The following is a 21,647-nucleotide window of genomic DNA, read 5'->3' as shown; positions in this document are numbered from 1 at the left end:
CCTTAACAACCACACAGGTAACCTCACCTTAACAACCACACTACAGGTAACATCACCTTATTAACTATAGCAACCACACTGCAGGTAACCTCACCTTAACAACCACACTGCATGTAAACTCACCTTAACAACCACACTGCAGGTAACCTCACCTTAACCACCACACTGCAGGTAACCTCACCCTAACCACATTACAGGTAACCTCACCTTAACAACCACACTGCAGGTAACCTCACCTTAACCACCACACTGCAGGTAACCTCACCTTAACTATAACAACCACACTACAGGTAACCTCACCTTAACAACCACACTGCAGGTAACATCACCTTAACTATAACAACCACACTACAGGTAACCTCACCTTAACAACCACACTACAGGTAACCTCACCTTAACAACCAAACTACAGGTAACATCACCTTATTAACTATAGCAACCACATTACAGGTAACCTCACCTTAACTATAGCAACCACACTACAGGTAACCTCACCTTAACTATAACAACCACACTACAGGTAACCTCACCTTAACTATAGCAACCACACTACAGGTAACCTCACCTTAACTATAACAACCACATTACAGGTAACCTCACCTTAACAACCACACTACAGGTAACCTCACCTTAACTATAACAACCACACTACAGGTAACCTCACCTTAACAACCACACTACAGGTAACCTCACCTTAACAACCACACTACAGGTAACATCACCTTATTAACTATAGCAACCACATTACAGGTAACCTCACCTTAACAACCACACTACAGGTAACCTCACCTTAACAACCACACTACAGGTAACCTCACCTTAACAACCACACTACAGGTAAGCTCACCTTAACAACCACACTACAGGTAAGCTCACCTTAACAACCACACTACAGGTAACATCACCTTAACAACCACACTACAGGTAAGCTCACCTTAACAACCACACTACAGGTAAGCTCACCTTAACAACCACACTACAGGTAACCTCACCTTAACAACCACACTACAGGTAACCTCACCTTAACAACCACACTACAGGTAACATCACCTTATTAACTATAGCAACCACACTGCAGGTAACCTCACCTTAACAACCACACTGCATGTAAACTCACCTTAACAACCACACTGCAGGTAACCTCACCTTAACCACCACACTGCAGGTAACCTCACCCTAACCACATTACATGTAACCTCACCTTAACAACCACACTGCAGGTAACCTCACCTTAACCACCACACTGCAGGTAACCTCACCTTAACTATAACAACCACACTACAGGTAACCTCACCTTAACCACCACACTGCAGGTAACCTCACCTTAACAACCACACTGCAGGTAAACTCACCTTAACAACCACACTGCAGGTAACCTCACCTTAACCACCACACTGCAGGTAACCTCACCTTAACTATAACAACCACACTACAGGTAACCTCACCTTAACCACCACACTGCAGGTAACCTCACCTTAACAACCACACTGCAGGTAACCTCACCTTAACAACCACACTGCAGGTAACCTCACCTTAACAACCACACTGCAGGTAACCTCACCTTAACAACCACACTGCAGGTAACCTCACCTTAACAACCACACTGCAGGTAAACTCACCTTAACAACCACACTGCAGGTAACCTCACCTTAACAACCACACTGCAGGTATTCCCCTTCAGTTCATTGCCACTAAAGCCATCAGTTGAATGAATAGTTGATTGAAGGTCTAAATTAATCTCCAATTAATGTCTCCATAGAGAATTGAACTAAATTTGCTGTACGGTGTCCATAGTAGGACAACGTCATTTTAACGAATGACACATGAGACAGTTGCAACTCCTGCTGAGACTGAAACATCTCTTGCTGAGACTAAAACAACTCCTGCTGAGACTGTCCTAATATGGATACCGTACACCTATTCTGTCTCAGGATACAGGGGTTATTGAAAGCTCTGTATTATAAGGTTGTGATATGTCAAGCCTTGTCCGATCGTGATTATTTGCCCATAAAACATTATGATGTGTAATATATATATATATGTATATTTCGTACCAGTCAAAAGTTTTAGAACACCTACTCAATCATGGGCTGTTCTTTATTTGTACTATTTTCTACATTGTAGAATAACAACGAAGGCATCAATACTATGAAATAACACATGGAGATATGTAGTAACCAAAAAAGTGTTAAAACAAAACCAAATATATTTTAAATTCTTCAATGTAGCCACCCTTTACCTTGGTGACAGCTTTGCACACTCTTGCATTCACATTCTCTCAACCAGCTTCACCTGGAATGCTTTTCGAACAGCCTTGAAGGAGTTTCCACATATGCTTGGATGCTTTTCCTTCACTCTGCGGTCCAATTCATCCCAAACCATCTCAATTGGGTTGAGGTTGGGTGATTGTGGAGGCCTAGTCATCTGATGCAGAGCTCAATCACTCTCCTTCTTGGTCAAATTGCCCTTTCAAGGACTGGAGGTGTGTTTGGGGTCATTGTCCTGTTGAAAAACAAATGGTAGTCCCACTAAGCGCAAACCAGATGGGATGGCATATTGCTGCAGAATTCTGTGGTAGCCATGCTTATTAAGTGTGCCTTGAATTCTAAATAAATCACTGTGTCACCATCAAAGCACCCCCACACCTCTTCCTTCACGGTGGGAACCATACATGTGGAGATCATCCGTCCACCTACTCTGCGTCTCACAAAGATTCTGCGGTGAACCAACATTTTTTTATTTGGACTCATCAGACCAAATGACAGGTTTTCACAGGTCTAATGTCCATTGTTCGTGTTTCTTGGCCCAAGCAAGTCTCTTCTTATTATTGGTGTCCTTTAGTAGTGGTTTCTTTGCAGCAATTCGACCATGAAGGCCTGATTCACACAGTCTCCTCTGAACAGCTGATGTTGAGATGTATCTGTTACTTGAACTCTGAAAAGCATTTATTTGGGCTGCAATCTGAGGCTGGTAACTCTAATGAACTTATCCTCTGCAGCAGAGGAAACTCTGCGTCTTCCTTTCCTGTGATGGTCCTCATGAGAGCCAGTTTCATCATAGCGCTTGATGGTTTTTGTGAATGCCCTTTAAGAAACTTTCAAAGTTCTTGACATTTTCCGTATTGACTGACCTTCATGTCTTAGAGTAATGATGGTCTGTCGTTTCGCTTTGCTTATTTGAGCTGTTCTTGCCATAATATGGACTTGGTCTTTTACCAAATATGGCTATCTTCTGTATACCACCTCTACCTTGTCACAACACACCTGATTGGCTCAAACGCATTAAGAAGGAAAGAAATTCCACAAATGAACTTTTAACAAGGCACACCTGTTAATTGAAATGTATTCTAGGTGACTACCTCATGAAGTTGGTTGAGAGAATGCCAAGAGTGTGCAAAGCTGTCATCAAGGCTACTTTGAAGAACCTAATTATTATTATTTATTTATTTTTCTATTTTTTTGGTTACTACATGATTCAATGTGTTATTTCATAGTTTTGATATCTACACTATTGTTCTACAATGTAGAACATAAAGAAACCCTTGAATGAGTAGGTGCATTTTGACTGGTACTGTATATTTACACCACTAGTCAAACGGTTAAGAACAACTAAAAGGGAAGGGGAGCAACTGTCCATTTTTAAGTGAGAGGGGACGCAACCACTGGGCAGGGATGAGTTGGCTGAGGGGAGTGAGGAATGGGAGAAGGTCTCCAGAGATGGCCTGGAGAAGAGGGGATGATCTGTGTGAGTGAAACCAGTGGACTCAATAGGATGTGAAGGAGTAAAAGATATCGTCAATCTTTTCTTCAAAGTCATTGACTAAAAGTCACCTGCAGAGAGGGAGGGGGAGATTAAGGATGGAGGAGAAGGTAGAAAATAGTTTCAGGGTAGAACCATGACATTTAATGGTAGAAAGTGGCTTTAGCAGCAGATACAGGGGAACAGAAGGTAGACAGGAGGGAGTGACAGGATGATAGGTCCTCTGGAAGTTTAGTATTTTCTCAGCAGCCCGCAGCCCTGTTCTGTAAGCTTCACAATGAGTCACTCAGCGACGTAGCGGAAGGCCGAGCCAGCTGGGAGCCAGCCGGGAGCGAGCCGGGAGCCAGCTGGGAGGAAAGGGGAGAGTGCGAGTCATAAAATGCGGAATGGGAGTTGAGTAGGGTCAAAACAGAGAACAGGGACCTGGAGGGGGTTACAGTGAGATGAATAGGAGAACAGAGACCTGGAGGGGGGTTACAGTGAGATTAGTAGGAGTACAGAGACCTGGAGGGGGGTTACAGTGAGATTAGTAGGAGAACAGAGACCTGGGGGGGGGTACAGTGAGATTAGTAGGAGAACAGAGACCTGGAGGGGGTTACAGTGAGATTAGTAGGAGAACAGAGACCTGGAAGGGGTTACAGTGAGATTAGTAGGAGAACAGAGACCTGGAGGGGGTTACAGTGAGATTAGTAGGAGAACAGAGACCTGGGGGGGTGTAGTGAGATTAGTAGGAGAACAGAGACCTGGAGGGGTTACAGTGAGATTAGTAGGAGAACAGAGACCTGGAAGGGGTTACAGTGAGATTAGTAGGAGAACAGAGACCTGGAGGGGGGGGTGTAGTGAGATTAGTAGGAGAACAGAGACCTGGAGGGGGGTTACAGTGAGATTAGTAGGAGAACAGAGACCTGGAAGGGGGTTACAGTGAGATTAGTAGGAGAACAGAGGTCTGGAGGGGGGTTACAGTGAGATTAGTAGGAGAACAGAGACCTGGAGGGGGGTTACAGTGAGATTAGTAGGAGAACAGAGACCTGGAGGGGGTCACAGTGAGATTAGTAGGAGAACAGAGACCTGGAGGGGGGTTACAGTGAGACTAGTAGGAGAACAGAGACCTGGAGGGGGTCACAGTGAGATTAGTAGGAGAACAGCCTCTAGTAAAGATGAGATGAAGAGAATTGCCTGTCTTGTGAGTTGGAGGGGATTGGGAAAGGGTGAGGTAATATCGCCCAACTCTACTGTCCAGGGAGCTACAGGAGTTATGAAAGCTGCACGCTGCGTCCCACCCCCACAAAGCAGAAGACGGAGGTGGAGGAGGAGCAGTCCAACCTGATCCGCTGTATGAGTGATGCTTCCTTGGTGAAGAGGAGGGTGAAGAGGAGTCCCTCACAGAGAGAGAGGAACAGGCAACACTGCTTCTCCATCAACGGACACTTCTATAACTACAAGGTAACTGACCTGATCATTACCTATCTAGGAAATGATTTGATCCATCAAATTTTTCTCTTTCTTTCTTTCTTTCTTTCTTTCTTTCTTTCTTTCTTTCTTTCTTTCTTTCTTTCTTTCTTTCTTTCTTTCTTTCTTTCTTTCTTTCTTTCTTTCTTTGCATGCTGGGAGTGTTTAGTGCATGCTGGGAATTTTATGAGTGGTGTCTGGAGTTAGATCGCCTGTGTTATCTTTCTTGTTTCTTTTCTTTTCTATGAATGATGATGTTTTTTTGTGGTAGAGGCTTTTGGGAGATGCACAGAGGGTAACGCCTGACCCACTAATGCCTGACCCACTAATGTAGGGAGAGGTGGTCCTCATAACGCCTGGGCCCACTGATGTAGAGAGAGGTGGTCCTCGTAACGTCTGGGCCCACTGATGTAGGGAGAGGTGGTCCTCGTAACGCCTGGGCCCACTGATGTAGGGAGAGGTGGTCCTCATAACGCCTGGGCCCACTTATGTAGAGAGAGGTGGGCCTCATAACACCTGGGCCCACTGATGTAGGGAGAGGTGGGCCTCATAACACCTGGGCCCACTGATGTAGGGAGAGGTGGTCCTCGTAACGTCTGGGCCCACTGATGTAGGGAGAGGTGGGGCCAACAGTGGTAGAGCAGCCACAAGCACCTGTTGCTGAGGAACAAGTTGTCCATGTTGAGGGTACTGAATTGCTGCTTGTACCAGAGGGGAACATAGTGTCTGATGTTCAGCAGAAAAATATTGTTGGAGGAGGTAAGGAAGGATCTTGGGAGCCATTTCCCCAGACTGGTGATGAGATGCCCAGTACGAGTGATGGGGTACAGAAGAGGGTTCAGGTGGGGCTAGTCTCCCAGGTAGTGGAGGAGATTCCCAGTACGAGTGATGGGGTACAGAAGAGGGTTCAGGTGGAGCTAGTCTCCCAGGTAGTGGAGGAGATGCCCAGTACGAGTGATGGGGTACAGAAGAGGGTTCAGGTGGAGCTAGTCTCCCAGGTAGTGGAGGAGATGCCCAGTACGAGTGATGGGGTACAGAAGAGGGTTCAGGTGGGGCTAGTCTCCCAGGTAGTGGAGGAGATTCCCAGTACGAGTGATGGGGTACAGAAGAGGGTTCAGGTGGGGCTAGTCTCCCAGGTAGTGGAGGAGATGCCCAGTACGAGTGATGGGGTACAGAAGAGGGTTCAGGTGGGGCTAGTCTCCCAGGTAGTGGAGGACATGCCCAGTATGAGTGATGGGGTACAGAAGGGGGTTCAGGTGGAGCTAGTCTCCCAGGTAGTGGAGGAGATGCCCAGTACGAGTGATGGGGTACAGAAGAGGGTTCAGGTGGAGTCTCCCAGGTAGTGGAGGAGATGCCCAGTACGAGTGATGGGCTGCAAGTGGGGAGTGTTGAGAGGGATGTGTCAGATGGGAGTCAGACTGTGGCCTCAGTTGAGGAGGATCAGAAGAAGGATATGGCATCTCTATTGTTAAGATAGCAGTTGGTGATGACTCAATTTACAATGTAGATGAGCTAAATGGATTCCTGGATCAGACTTTGGGGAAATCTGTCAAATTGGCCGATTTTTGGGGATGTTGATAAGTTTGTGAGGTCAGCTGTGGTGTTACAGAAGACGGTGGGGTTTAGACCAGTTGAGTGTGAAGAGAAGAGTTTCCTCTTCCTGCTGTTACGGCAATAAAAGGTAGTGGGAAATATGGTCAGGTTCAGAGAAATGAGAAGAATGATGATGATCCTTTTAGGGTGGGTGTTTTTCTTCTGGCTTCTGGTTGTCTCTTTTCTATATTGACAATCAATTGCAAGGATCCTTAATCAACGTGGACAAACCAAGTGTGATATATAATAATCGTATAGTACATAGCAAACTCACTTGGAGTATAGTGGCTTTGAGAAGAGCCTTGCTTTTCGTTTTCAAACTGGGTGACCGAAGCAAAACGGCTATCTTTTACCTAGATATGCTTGGCATGAAGATTTTGGGTCACAAAGAGTTTGAAGAAGGATGTAAGGCAGCTTGTAAGGGCCCTTATGATGGAGAATAGAGCAAAGCTTTGGGCCAGAGAATGATGATGACTTTGTGGATGAACTGATCTACAATTATGGAGTGGGAGAATATCGCCTGGGCAATGACTTCTTGGGTTTGACTCTGCAGTCTAGCCAGGCTGTCAGCAATGCTAAGCAGCTTGGTTGGCCCCTCACTGAGGGGATCTGCTTGGTTGGCCCCTCACTGAGGGGATCTGCTTGGTTGGCCCCTCACTGAGGGGATCTGCTTGGTTGGCCCCTCACTGAGGGGATCTGCTTGGTTGGCCCCTCACTCACTGAGGGGATCTGCTTGGTTGGCCCCTCACTGAGAGGATCTGCTTGGTTGGCCCCTCACTGAGAGGATCTGCTTGGTTGGCCCCTCACTGAGGGGATCTGCTTGGTTGGCCCCTCACTGAGGGGATCTGCTTGGTTGGCCCCTCACTGAGGGGATCTGCTTGGTTGGCCCCTCACTGAGGGGATCTGCTTGGTTGGCCCCTCACTGAGAGGATCTGCTTGGTTGGCCCCTCACTGAGGGGATCTGCTTGGTTGGCCCCTCACTCACTGAGGGGATCTGCATGGTTGGCCCCTCACTGAGAGGATCTGCTTGGTTGGCCCCTCACTGAGAGGATCTGCTTGGTTGGCCCCTCACTGAGGGGATCTGCTTGGTTGGCCCCTCACTGAGGGGATCTGCTTGGTTGGCCCCTCACTGAGAGGATCTGCTTGGTTGGCCCCTCACTGAGGGGATCTGCTTGGTTGGCCCCTCACTGGCCCCTCAGGGGATCTGCTTGGTTGGCCCCTCACTGAGGGGATCTGCTTGGTTGGCCCCTCACTGAGGGGATCTGCTTGGTTGGCCCCTCACTGAGAGGATCTGCTTGGTTGGCCCCTCACTGAGGGGATCTGCTTGGTTGGCCCCTCACTGAGAGGATCTGCTTGGTTGGCCCCTCACTGAGGGGATCTGCTTGGTTGGCCCCTCACTGAGAGGATCTGCTTGGTTGGCCCCTCACTGAGGGGATCTGCTTGGTTGGCCCCTCACTCACTGAGGGGATCTGCATGGTTGGCCCCTCACTGAGAGGATCTGCTTGGTTGGCCCCTCACTGAGAGGATCTGCTTGGTTGGCCCCTCACTGAGGGGATCCCTGGCCCCTCACTGAGGGGATCTGCTTGGTTGGCCCCTCACTGAGAGGATCTGCTTGGTTGGCCCTCACTGAGGGATCTGCTTGGTTGGCCCCTCACTGAGGGGATCTGCTTGGTTGGCCCCTCACTGAGGGGATCTGCTTGGTTGGCCCCTCACTGAGGGGATCTGCTTGGTTGGCCCCTCTGAGAGGACTGGCCCCTCACTGGGGGATCTGCTTGGTTGGCCCCTCACTGAGAGGATCTGCTTGGTTGGCCCCTCACTGAGGGGATCTGCTTGGTTGGCCCCTCACTGAGAGGATCTGCTTGGTTGGCCCCTCACTGAGGGGATCTGCTTGGTTGGCCCCTCACTGAGGAGGATCTGCCCCTCACTGAGGGGGTTGGCCCCTCACTGAGGGGATCTGCTTGGTTGGATCCCCTCCCTGAGGGGATCTGCTTGGTTGGCCCCTCACTGAGGGGATCTGCTGGTTGGCCCCTCACTGAGGGGATCTGCTTGGTTGGCCCCTCACTGAGGGGATCTCTGGCCCCTCACTGAGAGGATCTGGGTTGGCCCCTCACTGAGGGGATCTGCTTGGTTGGCCCCTCACTGAGGGGTCATCTGCTTGGTTGGCCCCTCACTGAGGGGCTTGGTTGGCCCCTCACTGAGGGATCTGCTTGTTGGCCTCACTGGCCCCTCACTGAGGGGGATTGGCCCCTCACTGAGAGGATCTGGTTGGCCCCTCACTGAGAGGATCTGCTTGGTTGGCCCCTCACTGAGGGATCTGCTTGGTTGGCCCTGAGGGATCTCACTGAGGGGATCTGCTTGGCCCCTCACTGGCCCCTCACTGAGGGGATCTCTGAGAGGATCTGCTTGGTTGGCCCCTCACTGAGGGATCTGCTTGGTTGGCCCCTCACTGAGGGGATCTGCTTGGTTGGCCCCTCACTGAGGGATCTGCTTGGTTGGCCCCTCACTGAGGGATCTGCTTGGTTGGCCCCTCACTGAGGGGATCTGCTTGGTTGGCCCCTCACTGAGGGGATCTGCTTGGTTGGCCCCTCACTGAGGGATCTGCTTGGTTGGCCCCTCACTGAGAGGATCTGCTTGGTTGGCCCCTCACTGGGGGATCTGCTTGGTTGGCCCCTCACTGAGAGGATCTGCTTGGTTGGCCCCTCACTGGGGGGGGTTGGCCCCTCTGGGGATCTGGCCCCTCACTGAGGGGATCTGCTTGGTTGGCCCCTCACTGAGGGGATCTGATTGGTTGGCCCCTCACTGAGGGGATCTGCTTGGTTGGCCCCTCACTGAGAGGATCTCTTGGTTGGCCCCTCACTGAGGGATCTGCTTGGTTGGCCCCTCACTGAGGGGATCTGCTTAGTTGGCCCCTCACTGAGGGGATCTGCTTGGTTGGCCCCTCACTGAGGGATCTGCTTGGTTGGCCCCTCACTGGGGATCTGCTTGGTTGGCCCCTCACTGAGAGGATCTGCTTGGTTGGCCCCTCACTGAGGGGATCTGCTTGGTTGGCCCCTCACTGAGAGGATCTGCTTGGTTGGCCCCTCACTGAGGGGATCTGCTTGGTTGGCCCCTCACTGAGGGGATCTGCTTGGTTGGCCCCTCACTGAGGGGATCTGCTTGGTTGGCCCCTCACTGAGAGGATCTGCTTGGTTGGCCCCTCACTGAGGGATCTGCTTGGTTGGCCCCTCACTGAGGGGATCTCTTGGTTGGCCCCTCACTGAGGGGATCTGCTTGGTTGGCCCCTCACTGAGGGGATCTCTTGGTTGGCCCCTCACTGAGGGGATCTGCTTGGTTGGCCCCTCACTGAGAGGATCTGCTTGGTTGGCCCCTCACTTGGCCCCTCACTGAGGGGATCTGCTTGGTTGGCCCCTCACTGAGGGGATCTGCTTGGTTGGCCCCTCACTGAGGGGATCTGCTTGGTTGGCCCCTCACTGAGGGGATCTCTGGCCCCTCACTGAGGGGATCTGTTGGCCCCTCACTGAGGGGATCTGCTTGGTTGGCCCCTCACTGGATCCTGGAGGATCTGCTTAGTTGGCCCCTCACTGAGGGGACTGGCCCCTCACTGAGGGATCTGCTTGGTTGGCCCCTCACTGAGGGGATCTGCTTGGTTGGCCCCTCACTGAGAGGATCTGCTTGGTTGGCCCCTCACTGAGGGGATCTGCTTAGTTGGCCCCTCACTGAGGGGATCTGCTTGGTTGGCCCCTCACTGAGAGGATCTGCTTGGTTGGCCCCTCACTGAGGGGATCTGCTTGAGGGGGTTGGCCCCTCACTGAGGGGATCTGCTTGGTTGGCCCCTCACTGAGAGGATCTGCTTGGTTGGCCCCTCACTGGGGATCTGCTTAGTTGGCCCCTTGGCCCCTCACTGAGGGGATCTGCTTGGTTGGCCCCTCACTGAGGGGATCTGGCCCCTCACTGAGAGGATCTGCTTGGTTGGTTGGCCCCTCACTGAGGGGATCTGCTTGGTTGGCCCCTCACTGAGGGGAGGATCTGCTTGGTTGGCCCCTCACTGAGGGGATCTCTTAGTTGGCCCCTCACTGAGGGATCTGCTTGGTTGGCCCCTCACTGAGGGGATCTGCTTGGTTGGCCCCTCACTGAGAGGATCTGCTTGGTTGGCCCCTCACTGAGGGGATCTGCTTGGTTGGCCCCTCACTGAGGGGATCTGCTTGGTTGGCCCCTCACTGAGGGGATCTGCTTGGTTGGCCCCTCACTGAGGGGATCTGCTTGGTTGGCCCCTCACTGAGAGGATCTGCTTGGTTGGCCCCTCACTGAGGGGATCTGCTTGGTTGGCCCCTCACTGAGAGGATCTGCTTGGTTGGCCCCTCACTGAGGGGATCTGCTTGGTTGGCCCCTCACTGAGGGGATCTGCTTGGTTGTTTGAGTGTTTATTGTGTTGTGGGTTCCCAGACCCAATAAAGTTTTTTTTAAACTGTCTCTGTCTCTCTCCTCTGTTTCTCTCCTCTGTATCTCTCTCTCTGTCTCTCTCTGTCTCTCTTGTCTGTCTCTCTCGTCTCTGTCTCTCTCTCTGTGTCTGTCTCTGTTTCTCTCCCTTTCTCTGTCTCTGTCTCTGTCTTTCTATGTGTCTGTCTCTGTTTCTCTCTCTTTCTCTGTCTTTGTTTCTCTCTCTTTCTCTTTCTCTCTCTTTGTGTCTCTTGTGTCTGTCTCTGTTTCTCTCTCTCTCTGTCTCTCTCTGTCTCTGTCTCTCTCATCTCTCTCTCATCTCTGTCTCTCTCTCTTTCTCTGTCTTTGTTTCTCTCTCTTTCTCTGTCTCTCTCTTTGTGTCTCTTGTGTCTGTCTCTGTTTCTCTCTCTCTCTGTCTCTTTGTCTCTGTCTCTCTCGTCTGTCTCTCTCATCTCTGTCTCTCTCTCTTTCTCTGTCTTTGTTTCTCTCTCTTTCTCTGTCTCTCTCTTTGTGTCTCTTGTGTCTGTCTCTGTTTCTCTCTCTCTAGACGGCTATATTCACTCCAACCTATGGAACATCCACTAACGTCCGTATCAACAGCAAAATGACAACACATCAGGTCATATCACAGCTCCTTCAGAAATTCAAGGTGAATTATGTCAAATTACCAGGTTGTATTGTTGTTAGATCACTCGGGGGAAGTCTTCTGGTTGAGTTCTAATAGTATGTGTGTCTGGTTCACCGCTGTGCTTCCATGTTGTGTTGCAGATAGAAAATTATCCTAATGAGTTTGCCCTCTACTGTGTCCATCAAAGTGGAGGTACGTTGAGACATTCTCTTCCAGAACACAACTGATGCTGCAATCCTTCTGACATCATTAACACATTGGACGGGGTATAATTGGTTTAAACTGGGGCTCTCCAGGGTTCTCCATTGTTAGGGTTCTCCAAGGTTATGGTTCTCCAGGGTTAGGGTTCTCCAGGGTTAGAATTAATAGTGTCTGTTTCCTCCTATAGAGAAGAAGAAGCTGTCTGACTCAGATCTGCCGCTGTGGGAGAGGCTTGTTCAGGGCCCAGCAGAGAACATCATGAAGATTTTCCTCATGGACAGAGATGAAGAGGAAGTCAGCAACGATGTGAGTGTCTGCCCTTCAGCAGGGTTTTGAGGCCAGAATGAGTTTTGGACATTAGCCACACACAGTGTACTAACCCCCTGCCTATGACTAGCTCTGCTCTCTCCCCAGGTGGCCCAGTACCTCAACCTGGAGCTGCCCATCCTGGAGGGGGTTCTAGTGAAGCTGGAGGAAGAGGAGAACAGAGCGGTGCAGAGAATCACCACCAAGTGAGTTATGAAGGAGTTAAACTATCCTAACTGTTACCTAAAGTAGAGGGGGACCGAAACATTCAGACTAGGTTCTGGGTTAACATATACTGAATCAACCCTGTCAGGTCAACTGGGTCAATCTGGAATCTAAACCGTACTGTGTTTACTCTGTGTCACCTGTAGTTAAACAGTGATGTGTCACCTGTAGTTAAACGGTGATGTGTCACCTGTAGTTAAACGGTGATGTGTCACATGTAGTTAGACGGTGATGTGTCACCTGTAGTTAAACAGTGATGTGTCACCTGTAGTTAAACAGTGATGTGTCACCTGTAGTTAAACGGTGATGTGTCACATGTAGTTAAACAGTGATGTGTCACCTGTAGTTAAACGGTGATGTGTCACCTGTAGTTAAACAGTGAAGTGTCACCTGTAGTTAAACGGTGATGTGTCACCTGTAGTTAAACAGTGATGTGTCACCTGTAGTTAAACGGTGATGTGTCACCTGTAGTTAAACAGTGATGTGTCACCTGTAGTTAAACGGTGATGTGTCACCTGTAGTTAAACAGTGATGTGTCACCTGTAGTTAAACAGTGATGTGTCACCTGTAGTTAAACGGTGATGTGTCACCTGTAGTTAAACAGTGATGTGTCACCTGTAGTTAAACAGTGATGTGTCACCTGTAGTTAAACGGTGATGTGTCACCTGTAGTTAAACAGTGATGTGTCACCTGTAGTTAGACGGTGATGTGTCACCTGTAGTTAAACAGTGATGTGTCACCTGTAGTTAGACGGTGATGTGTCACCTGTAGTTAAACAGTGATGTGTCACCTGTAGTTAGACGGTGATGTGTCACCTGTAGCTAAACGGTGATGTGTCACCTGTAGTTAAACGGTGATGTGTCACCTGTAGTTAAACGGTGATGTGTCACCTGTAGTTAAACAGTGATGTGTCACCTGTAGTTAAACAGTGAAGTGTCACCTGTAGTTAAACAGTGATGTGTCACCTGTAGTTAAACAGTGATGTGTCACCTGTAGTTAAACAGTGAAGTGTCACCTGTAGCTAAACAGTGATGTGTCACCTGTAGTTAAACAGTGAAGTGTCACCTGTAGCTAAACAGTGATGTGTCACCTGTAGTTAAACAGTGATGTGTCACCTGTAGCTAAACAGTGATGTGTCACCTGTAGTTAAACAGTGAAGTGTCACCTGTAGTTAAACAGTGATGTGTCACCTGTAGTTAAACAGTGAAGTGTCACCTGTAGTTAAACAGTGATGTGTCACCTGTAGTTAAACAGTGATGTGTCACCTGTAGTTAAACAGTGATGTGTCACCTGTAGTTAAACGGTGATGTGTCACCTGTAGTTAAACAGTGATGTGTCACCTGTAGTTAAACGGTGATGTGTCACCTGTAGTTAAACAGTGATGTGTCACCTGTAGTTAAACAGTGATGTGTCACCTGTAGCATAACGGTGATGTGTCACCTGTAGCATAACGGTGATGTGTCACCTGTAGCATAACGGTGATGTGCTGTTTTTGTGTCCTATAGGTACAACCAGCAGCAAATAATCTTGTCTCAGCTTCTCAGCTCCAAGATCACCAAGACCGAGACAGAGGTCTGAGGAGTGGACTTCACACACACTGGACTTCACACAACACATACCAGAACAACAGCACACAGAATACATGAAGGGACATAATGTCCAGGGAAGAGGATGTTCAAGATTAAACTAATAGCTGTGTCCCAAATGGCACCCTATTCCCTATATAGTGCACTAGTTTAGATCAGAGCCCTATTCCCTATATAGTGCACTACTTTAGATCAGAGCCCTATTCCCTATATAGTACACTACTTTAGACCAGAGCCCTATTCCCTATATAGTGCACTACTTTAGACCAGAGCCCTATTCCCTATATAGTGCACTACCTTAGACCAGGACGTTGCGCTGTATAGGGAATAGGGTGGCATTTGGGACTCAGGCATACTACAACATAACTAAACCTGAAAGACTGCAGGAGGAAACAGATGTCCAGGGAAGGTATTGTTCAATGTCAACCTGAAAGACTGCAGGAGGAAACAGATGTCCAGGGAAGGTATTGTTCAATGTCAACCTGAAAGACTGCAGGAGGAAACAGATGTCCAGGGAAGGTATTGTTCAATGTCAACCTGAAAGACTGCAGGAGGAAACAGATGTCCAGGGAAGGATTTGTTCAATGTCAACCTGAAAGATGATGATCAGTGATGAACTGAAAGCAACAAGTAGAAAAAAGTTAAATATGGAAATATTTTTCAATGAACCTGATGCATCTAATAGCCCTCCACCTACACAGCTAAACTAGTAGTCATCCCTCCACCTACACAGCTGAACTAGTAGTCATCCCTCCACCTACACAGCTGAACTAGTAGTCATCCCTCCACCTACACAGCTGAACTAGTAGTCATCCCTCCACCTACACAGCTGAACTAGTAGTCATCCCTCCACCTACACAGCTGAACTAGTAGTCATCCCTCCACCTAGACAGCTGAACTGGTAGTCATCCCTCCACCTAGACAGCTGAACTAGTAGTCATCCCTCCACCTAGACAGCTGAACTAGTAGTCATCCCTCTACCTAGACAGCTGAACTAGTAGTCATCCCTCTACCTACACAGCTGAACTAGTAGTCATCCCTCTACCTACACAGCTGAACTGGTAGTCATCCCTCCACCAACAACGGTTGAAATAGTAGTTATCCCTCCACCTAGACAGCTGAACTAGTAGTTATCCCTCCACCTACACAGCTGAACTAGTAGTCATCCCTCTACCTACACAGCTGAACTGGTAGTCATCCCTCCACCAACAACGGTTGAAATAGTAGTTATCCCTCCACCTAGACAGCTGAACTAGTAGTCATCCCTCCACCTACACAGCTGAACTAGTAGTCATCCCTTCATCTACACAGCTGAACTGGTAGTCATCCCTCCACCTACACAGCTGAACTAGTAGTCATCCCTTCACTAAGACAGCTGAACTAGTAGTCATCCCTCCACCTACACAGCTGAACTAGTAGTCATCCCTTCACCTACACAGCTGAACTAGTAGTCATCCCTCTACCTACACAGCTGAACTAGTAGTCATCCCTCCACCTACACAGCTGAACTAGTAGTCATCCCTCTACCTACACAGCTGAACTAGTAGTCATCCCTCCACCTACACAGCTGAACTGGTAGTCATCCCTCCACCAACAACGGTTGAACTAGTAGTCATCCCTCCACCTACACAGCTGAATTAGTAGTCATCCCTTCATCTACACAGCTGAACCTGTAGTCATCCCTCCACCTAGACAGCTGAACTAGTAGTCATCCCTCCACCTACACAGCTGAACTAGTAGTCATCCCTCCACCTACACAGCTGAACTAATAGTCATCCCTCCACCTAGACAGCTGAACTAGTAGTCATCCTTCCACCTAGACAGCTGAACTGGTAGTCATCCCTCCACTAAGACAGCTGAACTAGTAGTCATCCCTCCACCTACACAGCTGAACTAGTAGTCATCCCTCCACCTACACAGCTGAACTAGTAGTCATCCCTCCACCTACACAGCTGAACTAGTAGTCATCCCTCCACCTACACAGCTGAACTAGTAGTCATCCCTCCACCTAGACAGCTGAACTAGTAGTCATCCCTCCACCTACACAGCTGAACTGGTAGTCATCCCTCCACCTAGACAGCTGAACTAGTAGTCATCCCTCCACCTACACAGCTGAACTAGTAGTCATCCCTCCACCTACACAGCTGAACTAGTAGTCATCCCTCCACCTACACAGCTGAACTGGTAGTCATCCCTCCACCTATACAGCTGAACTAGTAGTCATCTCTCCAACCTACACAGCTGAACTAATAGTCATCCCTCCACCTACACAGCTGAACTAGTAGTCATCCCTCCACCTACACAGCTGAACTAGTAGTCATCCCTCCACCTACACAGCTGAACTAGTAGTCATCCCTCCACCTAGACAGCTAACAGCTAGCTCCTGAATGAGTTGTCATCCCTCCACCTACACAGCTGAACTGGTAGTCATCCCTCCACCTAGACAGCTGAACTGGTAGTCATCCCTCCACCTAGACAGCTGAACTAGTAGCCATCCCTCCACCTACACAGCTGAACTAGTAGTCATCCCTCCACCTAGACAGCTGAACTAGTAGTCATCCCTCCACTAAGACAGCTGAACTAGTAGTCATCCCTCCACCTACACAGCTGAACTAGTAGTCATCCCTCCACCTAGACAGCTGAACTAGTAGTCATCCCACCACCTACACAGCTGAACTAGTAGTCATCCCTCCACCTAGACAGCTGAACTAATAGTCATCCCTCCACCTAGACAGCTGAACTAGTAGTCATCCCTCCACCTAGACAGCTGAACTAGTAGTCATCCCTTCACCTAGACAGCTAACAGCTAGCTCCTGAATGAGTTGTCATCCCTCCACCTACACAGCTGAACTGGTAGTCATCCCTCCACCTAGACAGCTGAACTAGTAGTCATCCCTCCACCTACACAGCTGAACTAGTAGTCATCCCTCCACCTACACAGCTGAACTAGTAGTCATCCCTCCACCTAGACAGCTAACAGCTAGCTCCTGAATGAGTTGTCATCCCACCTAGACAGCTAACTCCTGTTTCTGTAATAGAGGCGTGACAACACAACAAATAAATGCTAGCTAGCTGCCAGTTTGTACACTGGTTTGTTACTGTTGAATCATGAAGTGATTCAGTCATTTTTCAAGAACACGCGGCTAGCTAACTAACTGGCTAGTGGAGGTGTTTTGATCACTAACATCATGGCTGGAATGTACTTTTGACCAATCAGATTACTTGTCCCAGACTAACTGTTTAATAAGCCCTATAAAGTGATTGTCTGATCATAGCAAAGATTATAATTACCCAAGATTGGCCAGCGGCGTCATTGACATTGGGAGGTTCCTCCAGATGTTTTTCTGGAGGTCGTACATATATTTTCAGCTTCCTGTGATTACAGGATGTGACTTAACTGGGGGTCATAGGGGTGGTTTTGAAGAGTTTAAAATATTTGTGACCAGGGGACAGTTTTGACCCGACATATGCAGTCTGAATTCAATCTGCCCAAAAAGGATTGGTCCTAATTGTCTTACAGTACCAGAGGCGTCTATACTGTATGTCCCCACCACCTTCTTCAAAATAGTTTCCATTCTTAACCAAAATCCTGGAGAAATTGGTTTTCATACAGCTGAATGATTTTTAAAGTGCCAACTGTATTTTTGACAAATACCAATCTGGTTTTGCAGCCCACCACAGCACAGAGACAGCCTTAGTTAGCGGCAAATGATCCTAGAGCCAAAACAGATGCCAAACAGCTCTATGTCCATTAGCTCTTGTATTTACATGGCGCATTCCTCACTGTTGACCATGATGTCCTTCTGGACAGACCGGAGAGGTGGTTTGGACTCTCCAGTACAGAGGTGGGTTGGACTCTCCAGTACAGAGGTGGGTTGGACTCTCCAGTACAGAGGTGGGTTTAGCACCTTGTGTACCGGTCAATAATTTTTCGTCAACCTTGGTGAACATAACTCAGAGAATATACAAACTGTGTTAGTGATTTAAATACTTGAATGGCTCAACTTCCTACAGCTAAATCAAGACAGGTAATTGTTGTTGTAGACAAAGCACAGAGAGAATCTCAACGCACATTTTAATTCACAGGCAATAAAGACAAAACACCAGTTAAAAAAACTAGCTGTTATTTTAGATTCTGAACTCTGTTTTGAATCACACTTTAGGAATGTGACCAAACTAGCTTTTTACCACCTGAGGAACATTGCCAAGGTGCAGCCGTTTCTCTCTCAGGCTGATACAGAGAGACTCATCCATGCTTTTATTACAAGCAGGCTTGACTACTGTAATGCTCTCCTGTCTGGTCTACTCAAGAAAGCCATTGGTCAACTGCAAAACATACAGAATGCTGCAGCGCGGGTACTGACCAAGACTAGACGGAGAGAACACATTACACCAGTTAGGTCTCTGTACTGTAAAACATACAGAATGCTGCAGCGCGGGTACTGACTAGAAGGAGAGAACACATTACACCAGTTAGGTCTCTGTACTGTAAAACATACAGAATGCTGCAGCGCGGGTACTGACCAAGACTAGACGGAGGGAACACATTACACCAGTTAGGTCTCTGTACTGTAAAACATACAGAATGCTGCATCGAGGGTACTGACCAAGACTAGACGGAGAGAACACATTACACCAGTTAGGTCTTTGTACTGTAAAACATACAGAATGCTGCAGCGCGGGTACTGACCAAGACTAGACGGAGAGAACACATTACACCAGTTAGGTCTCTGTACTGTAAAACATACAGAATGCTGCAGCGCGGGTACTGACTAGAAGGAGAGAACACATTACACCAGTTAGGTCTCTGTACTGTAAAACATACAGAATGCTGCATCGAGGGTACTGACCAAGACTAGACGGAGAGAACACATTACACCAGTTAGGTCTTTGTACTGTAAAACATACAGAATGCTGCAGCGCGGGTACTGACCAAGACTAGACGGAGAGAACACATTACACCAGTTAGGTCTCTGTACTGTAAAACATACAGAATGCTGCAGCGCGGGTACTGACTAGAAGGAGAGAACACATTACACCAGTTAGGTCTCTGTACTGTAAAACATACAGAATGCTGCAGCGCGGGTACTGACCAAGACTAGACGGAGAGAACACATTACACCAGTTCTCTGCACTGGCTGCCTGTGAGTTTTAGAATTAATTTAAAGATTATTCTAACCCCAATACACACATGCACTTAAGTTATGTACCCAGTAGGTCCCTCAGGTCCTCTGGTACTGGCCTTTTAACTATCCCAAAGCCTCGGACCAAGAGACAAGGAGAGGCAGCCTTTAGTTATTATGCCCTCAGTCTCTGGAATAGTCTGCCAGAGAACCTGAGGGGGACCAAGAGGCATGGAGAGGCAGCCTTTAGTTATTATGCCCCCAGCCTCTGGAATAGACTGCCAGAGAACCTGAGGGGGACCAAGAGGCATGGAGAGGCAGCCTTTAGTTACTATGCCCCCACCCTCTGGAATAGACTGCCAGAGAACCTGAGGGGGACCAAGAGGCATGGAGAGGCAGCCTTTAGTTACTATGCCCCCACCCTCTGGAATAGACTGCCAGAGAACCTGAGGGGGACCAAGAGGCATGGAGAGGCAGCCTTTAGTTACTATGCCCCCACCCTCTGGAATAGACTGCCAGAGAACCTGAGGGGGACCAAGAGGCATGGAGAGGCAGCCTTTAGTTACTATGCCCCCACCCTCTGGAATAGACTGCCAGAGAACCTGAGGGGGACCAAGAGGCATGGAGAGGCAGCCTTTAGTTACTATGCCCCCAGCCTCTGGAATAGAATGCCAGAGAACCTGAGGGGGACCAAGAGACAAGGAGAGGCAGCCTTTAGTTACTATGCCCCCACCCTCTGGAATAGACTGCCAGAGAACCTGAGGGGGACCAAGAGGCATGGAGAGGCAGCCTTTAGTTACTATGCCCCCACCCTCTGGAATAGTCTGCCACTGTGGATATTTTTAAAAGAGATCAAAACACACAATTTTAGCTTTGATTTTCCTTAGGGTGATTTTTGAGTCGTTCAGGTTGTATTGTTATTCTTTAGTTGTTTTAAATAGCACATTGTGTTGCATTCCACGTCTGAAATGTGCTGTATAAATAAAGTTTGATTAGATTTGACCTGTCTGTCTCTGTGTCCGTCTGTCTGACTGAGACTTTCACCAATTTCAGCTTTATCGAGATTATTTTGTTGCCTTGAATGCAATGTTTTGATGAGAGAAAAGCGTGTCGTGGGAATATAGAGGATAGTTTGAGGAAATATTGACGGACAAGAAGTTTGAAGTTTAATCAGTACCACGTGACACACATGGTATACAGGTTCCTTCTGGACAGTCAGAAATAATAAAAGATGAGAATAGGAACATAAAGCTAGTTCCATTCATCCCGGATAAAAAGAGTCCTATTCAGACTCAGGAGGTGTGGTGTCACTTGAGGAGGCGTCACTTGAGTGGGTTGAGTCTGACGTGCTCTTCCTGTCCGGGTTAGGCCTGGATGGATGGGAGCACGGTCCCAGTGATGTACTGGGCCGTCTTCACCACCTGCTGGAGGGCCACGGTCCTAGTGATGCACTGGGCTGTCTTCACCACCTGCTGGAGGGCCACGGTCCCAGTGATGTACTGGGCTGTCTTCACTACCTGCTGGAGGGCCACGGTCCCAGTAATGTACTGGGCCGTCTTCACTACCTGCTGGAGGGCCACTGTCCCAGTGATGTACTGGGCTGTCTTCACTCCCTGCTGGAGGGCCACGGTCCCAGTGATGTACTGGGCCGTCTTCAACACCCGCTGGAGGGCCACGGTCCCAGTGATGTACTGGGCCGTCTTCACTACCTGCTGGAGGGATGCGGTCCAAGTGATGTACTGGGGTGTCTTCACTACCTGCTGGAGGGCCACGGTCCCAGTGATGTACTGGGGTGTCTTCACTACCCGCTGGAGGGACGCGGTCCCAGTGATGTACTGGGTCGACTTCACCACCCACTGGAGGGCCTTGCGGTCATGGACAGAGCAATTCCTGTACCAGGTCGTGATGCAACTGGTCAGGACTCTCTCGATGGTGCAGGGATAGTATTTGGAGATGAACCTGGGGTGGCATGCTGAATTTCTTCAGCTGCCTTCGGAAGTAGAGACACTGTTGCGCCATCTTGACCAGAGTGGTGGTGTTGATGGTCCATGTAAAGTCCTCTGTGATGTGGATGACCAGGAACTTCAAACTGCTGACTCTCTCTACTGCAGAGAGTGGATCGGGGCATGTTACCTCCTCTGCTTCCTGAAGTCAACAATCAACTCCTTTGTTTTGTTGACATTGAGGGAGAGGTTGTCCACAATGCCAGTTTACTTACCTCCTTCCTGTAGGCTGACTCTTCGTTGTTGGTTATCAGGCCTAAACCTGTGGTGTTGTCAGCAAACTTAAACTGGCATTGTGGTGCCATGACAACCTCTCCCTCAATGTCAACAAAACAAA

General features: G+C 48.8%; 1 protein-coding gene across 2 annotated transcripts in view; it reads left to right on the top strand.

Moving 5' to 3' along the window:
* Positions 1-20,309, top strand: part of rassf6 (Ras association domain family member 6) — a 35,554-nt gene extending 15,245 nt beyond the window's left edge. The window contains exons 6-11 of one of the 2 annotated variants that reach the window (XM_029650299.2): positions 5,000-5,202; positions 11,786-11,887; positions 12,007-12,058; positions 12,255-12,373; positions 12,482-12,579; positions 14,104-20,309. In XM_029650299.2, the coding sequence (XP_029506159.1) occupies positions 5,000-5,202; positions 11,786-11,887; positions 12,007-12,058; positions 12,255-12,373; positions 12,482-12,579; positions 14,104-14,176 (647 nt within the window). In that variant the 3' untranslated portion in view covers positions 14,177-20,309. Of the gene's footprint in view, positions 1-4,999; positions 5,203-11,785; positions 11,888-12,006; positions 12,059-12,254; positions 12,374-12,464; positions 12,580-14,103 lie in introns of both variants that reach the window. The other variant, XM_029650300.2, reaches the window with a different exon arrangement.
* Positions 20,310-21,647: the final 1,338 nt, after the last annotated feature.

This window comes from Oncorhynchus nerka, linkage group LG4 (genome assembly GCF_034236695.1).
Source record: "Oncorhynchus nerka isolate Pitt River linkage group LG4, Oner_Uvic_2.0, whole genome shotgun sequence".
Classification (NCBI taxonomy): Eukaryota; Metazoa; Chordata; class Actinopteri; order Salmoniformes; family Salmonidae; genus Oncorhynchus; species Oncorhynchus nerka.
The sequence above is the reverse complement of the archived record's forward strand: the minus strand, read 5'-3'. Positions and strand labels throughout refer to the sequence as shown.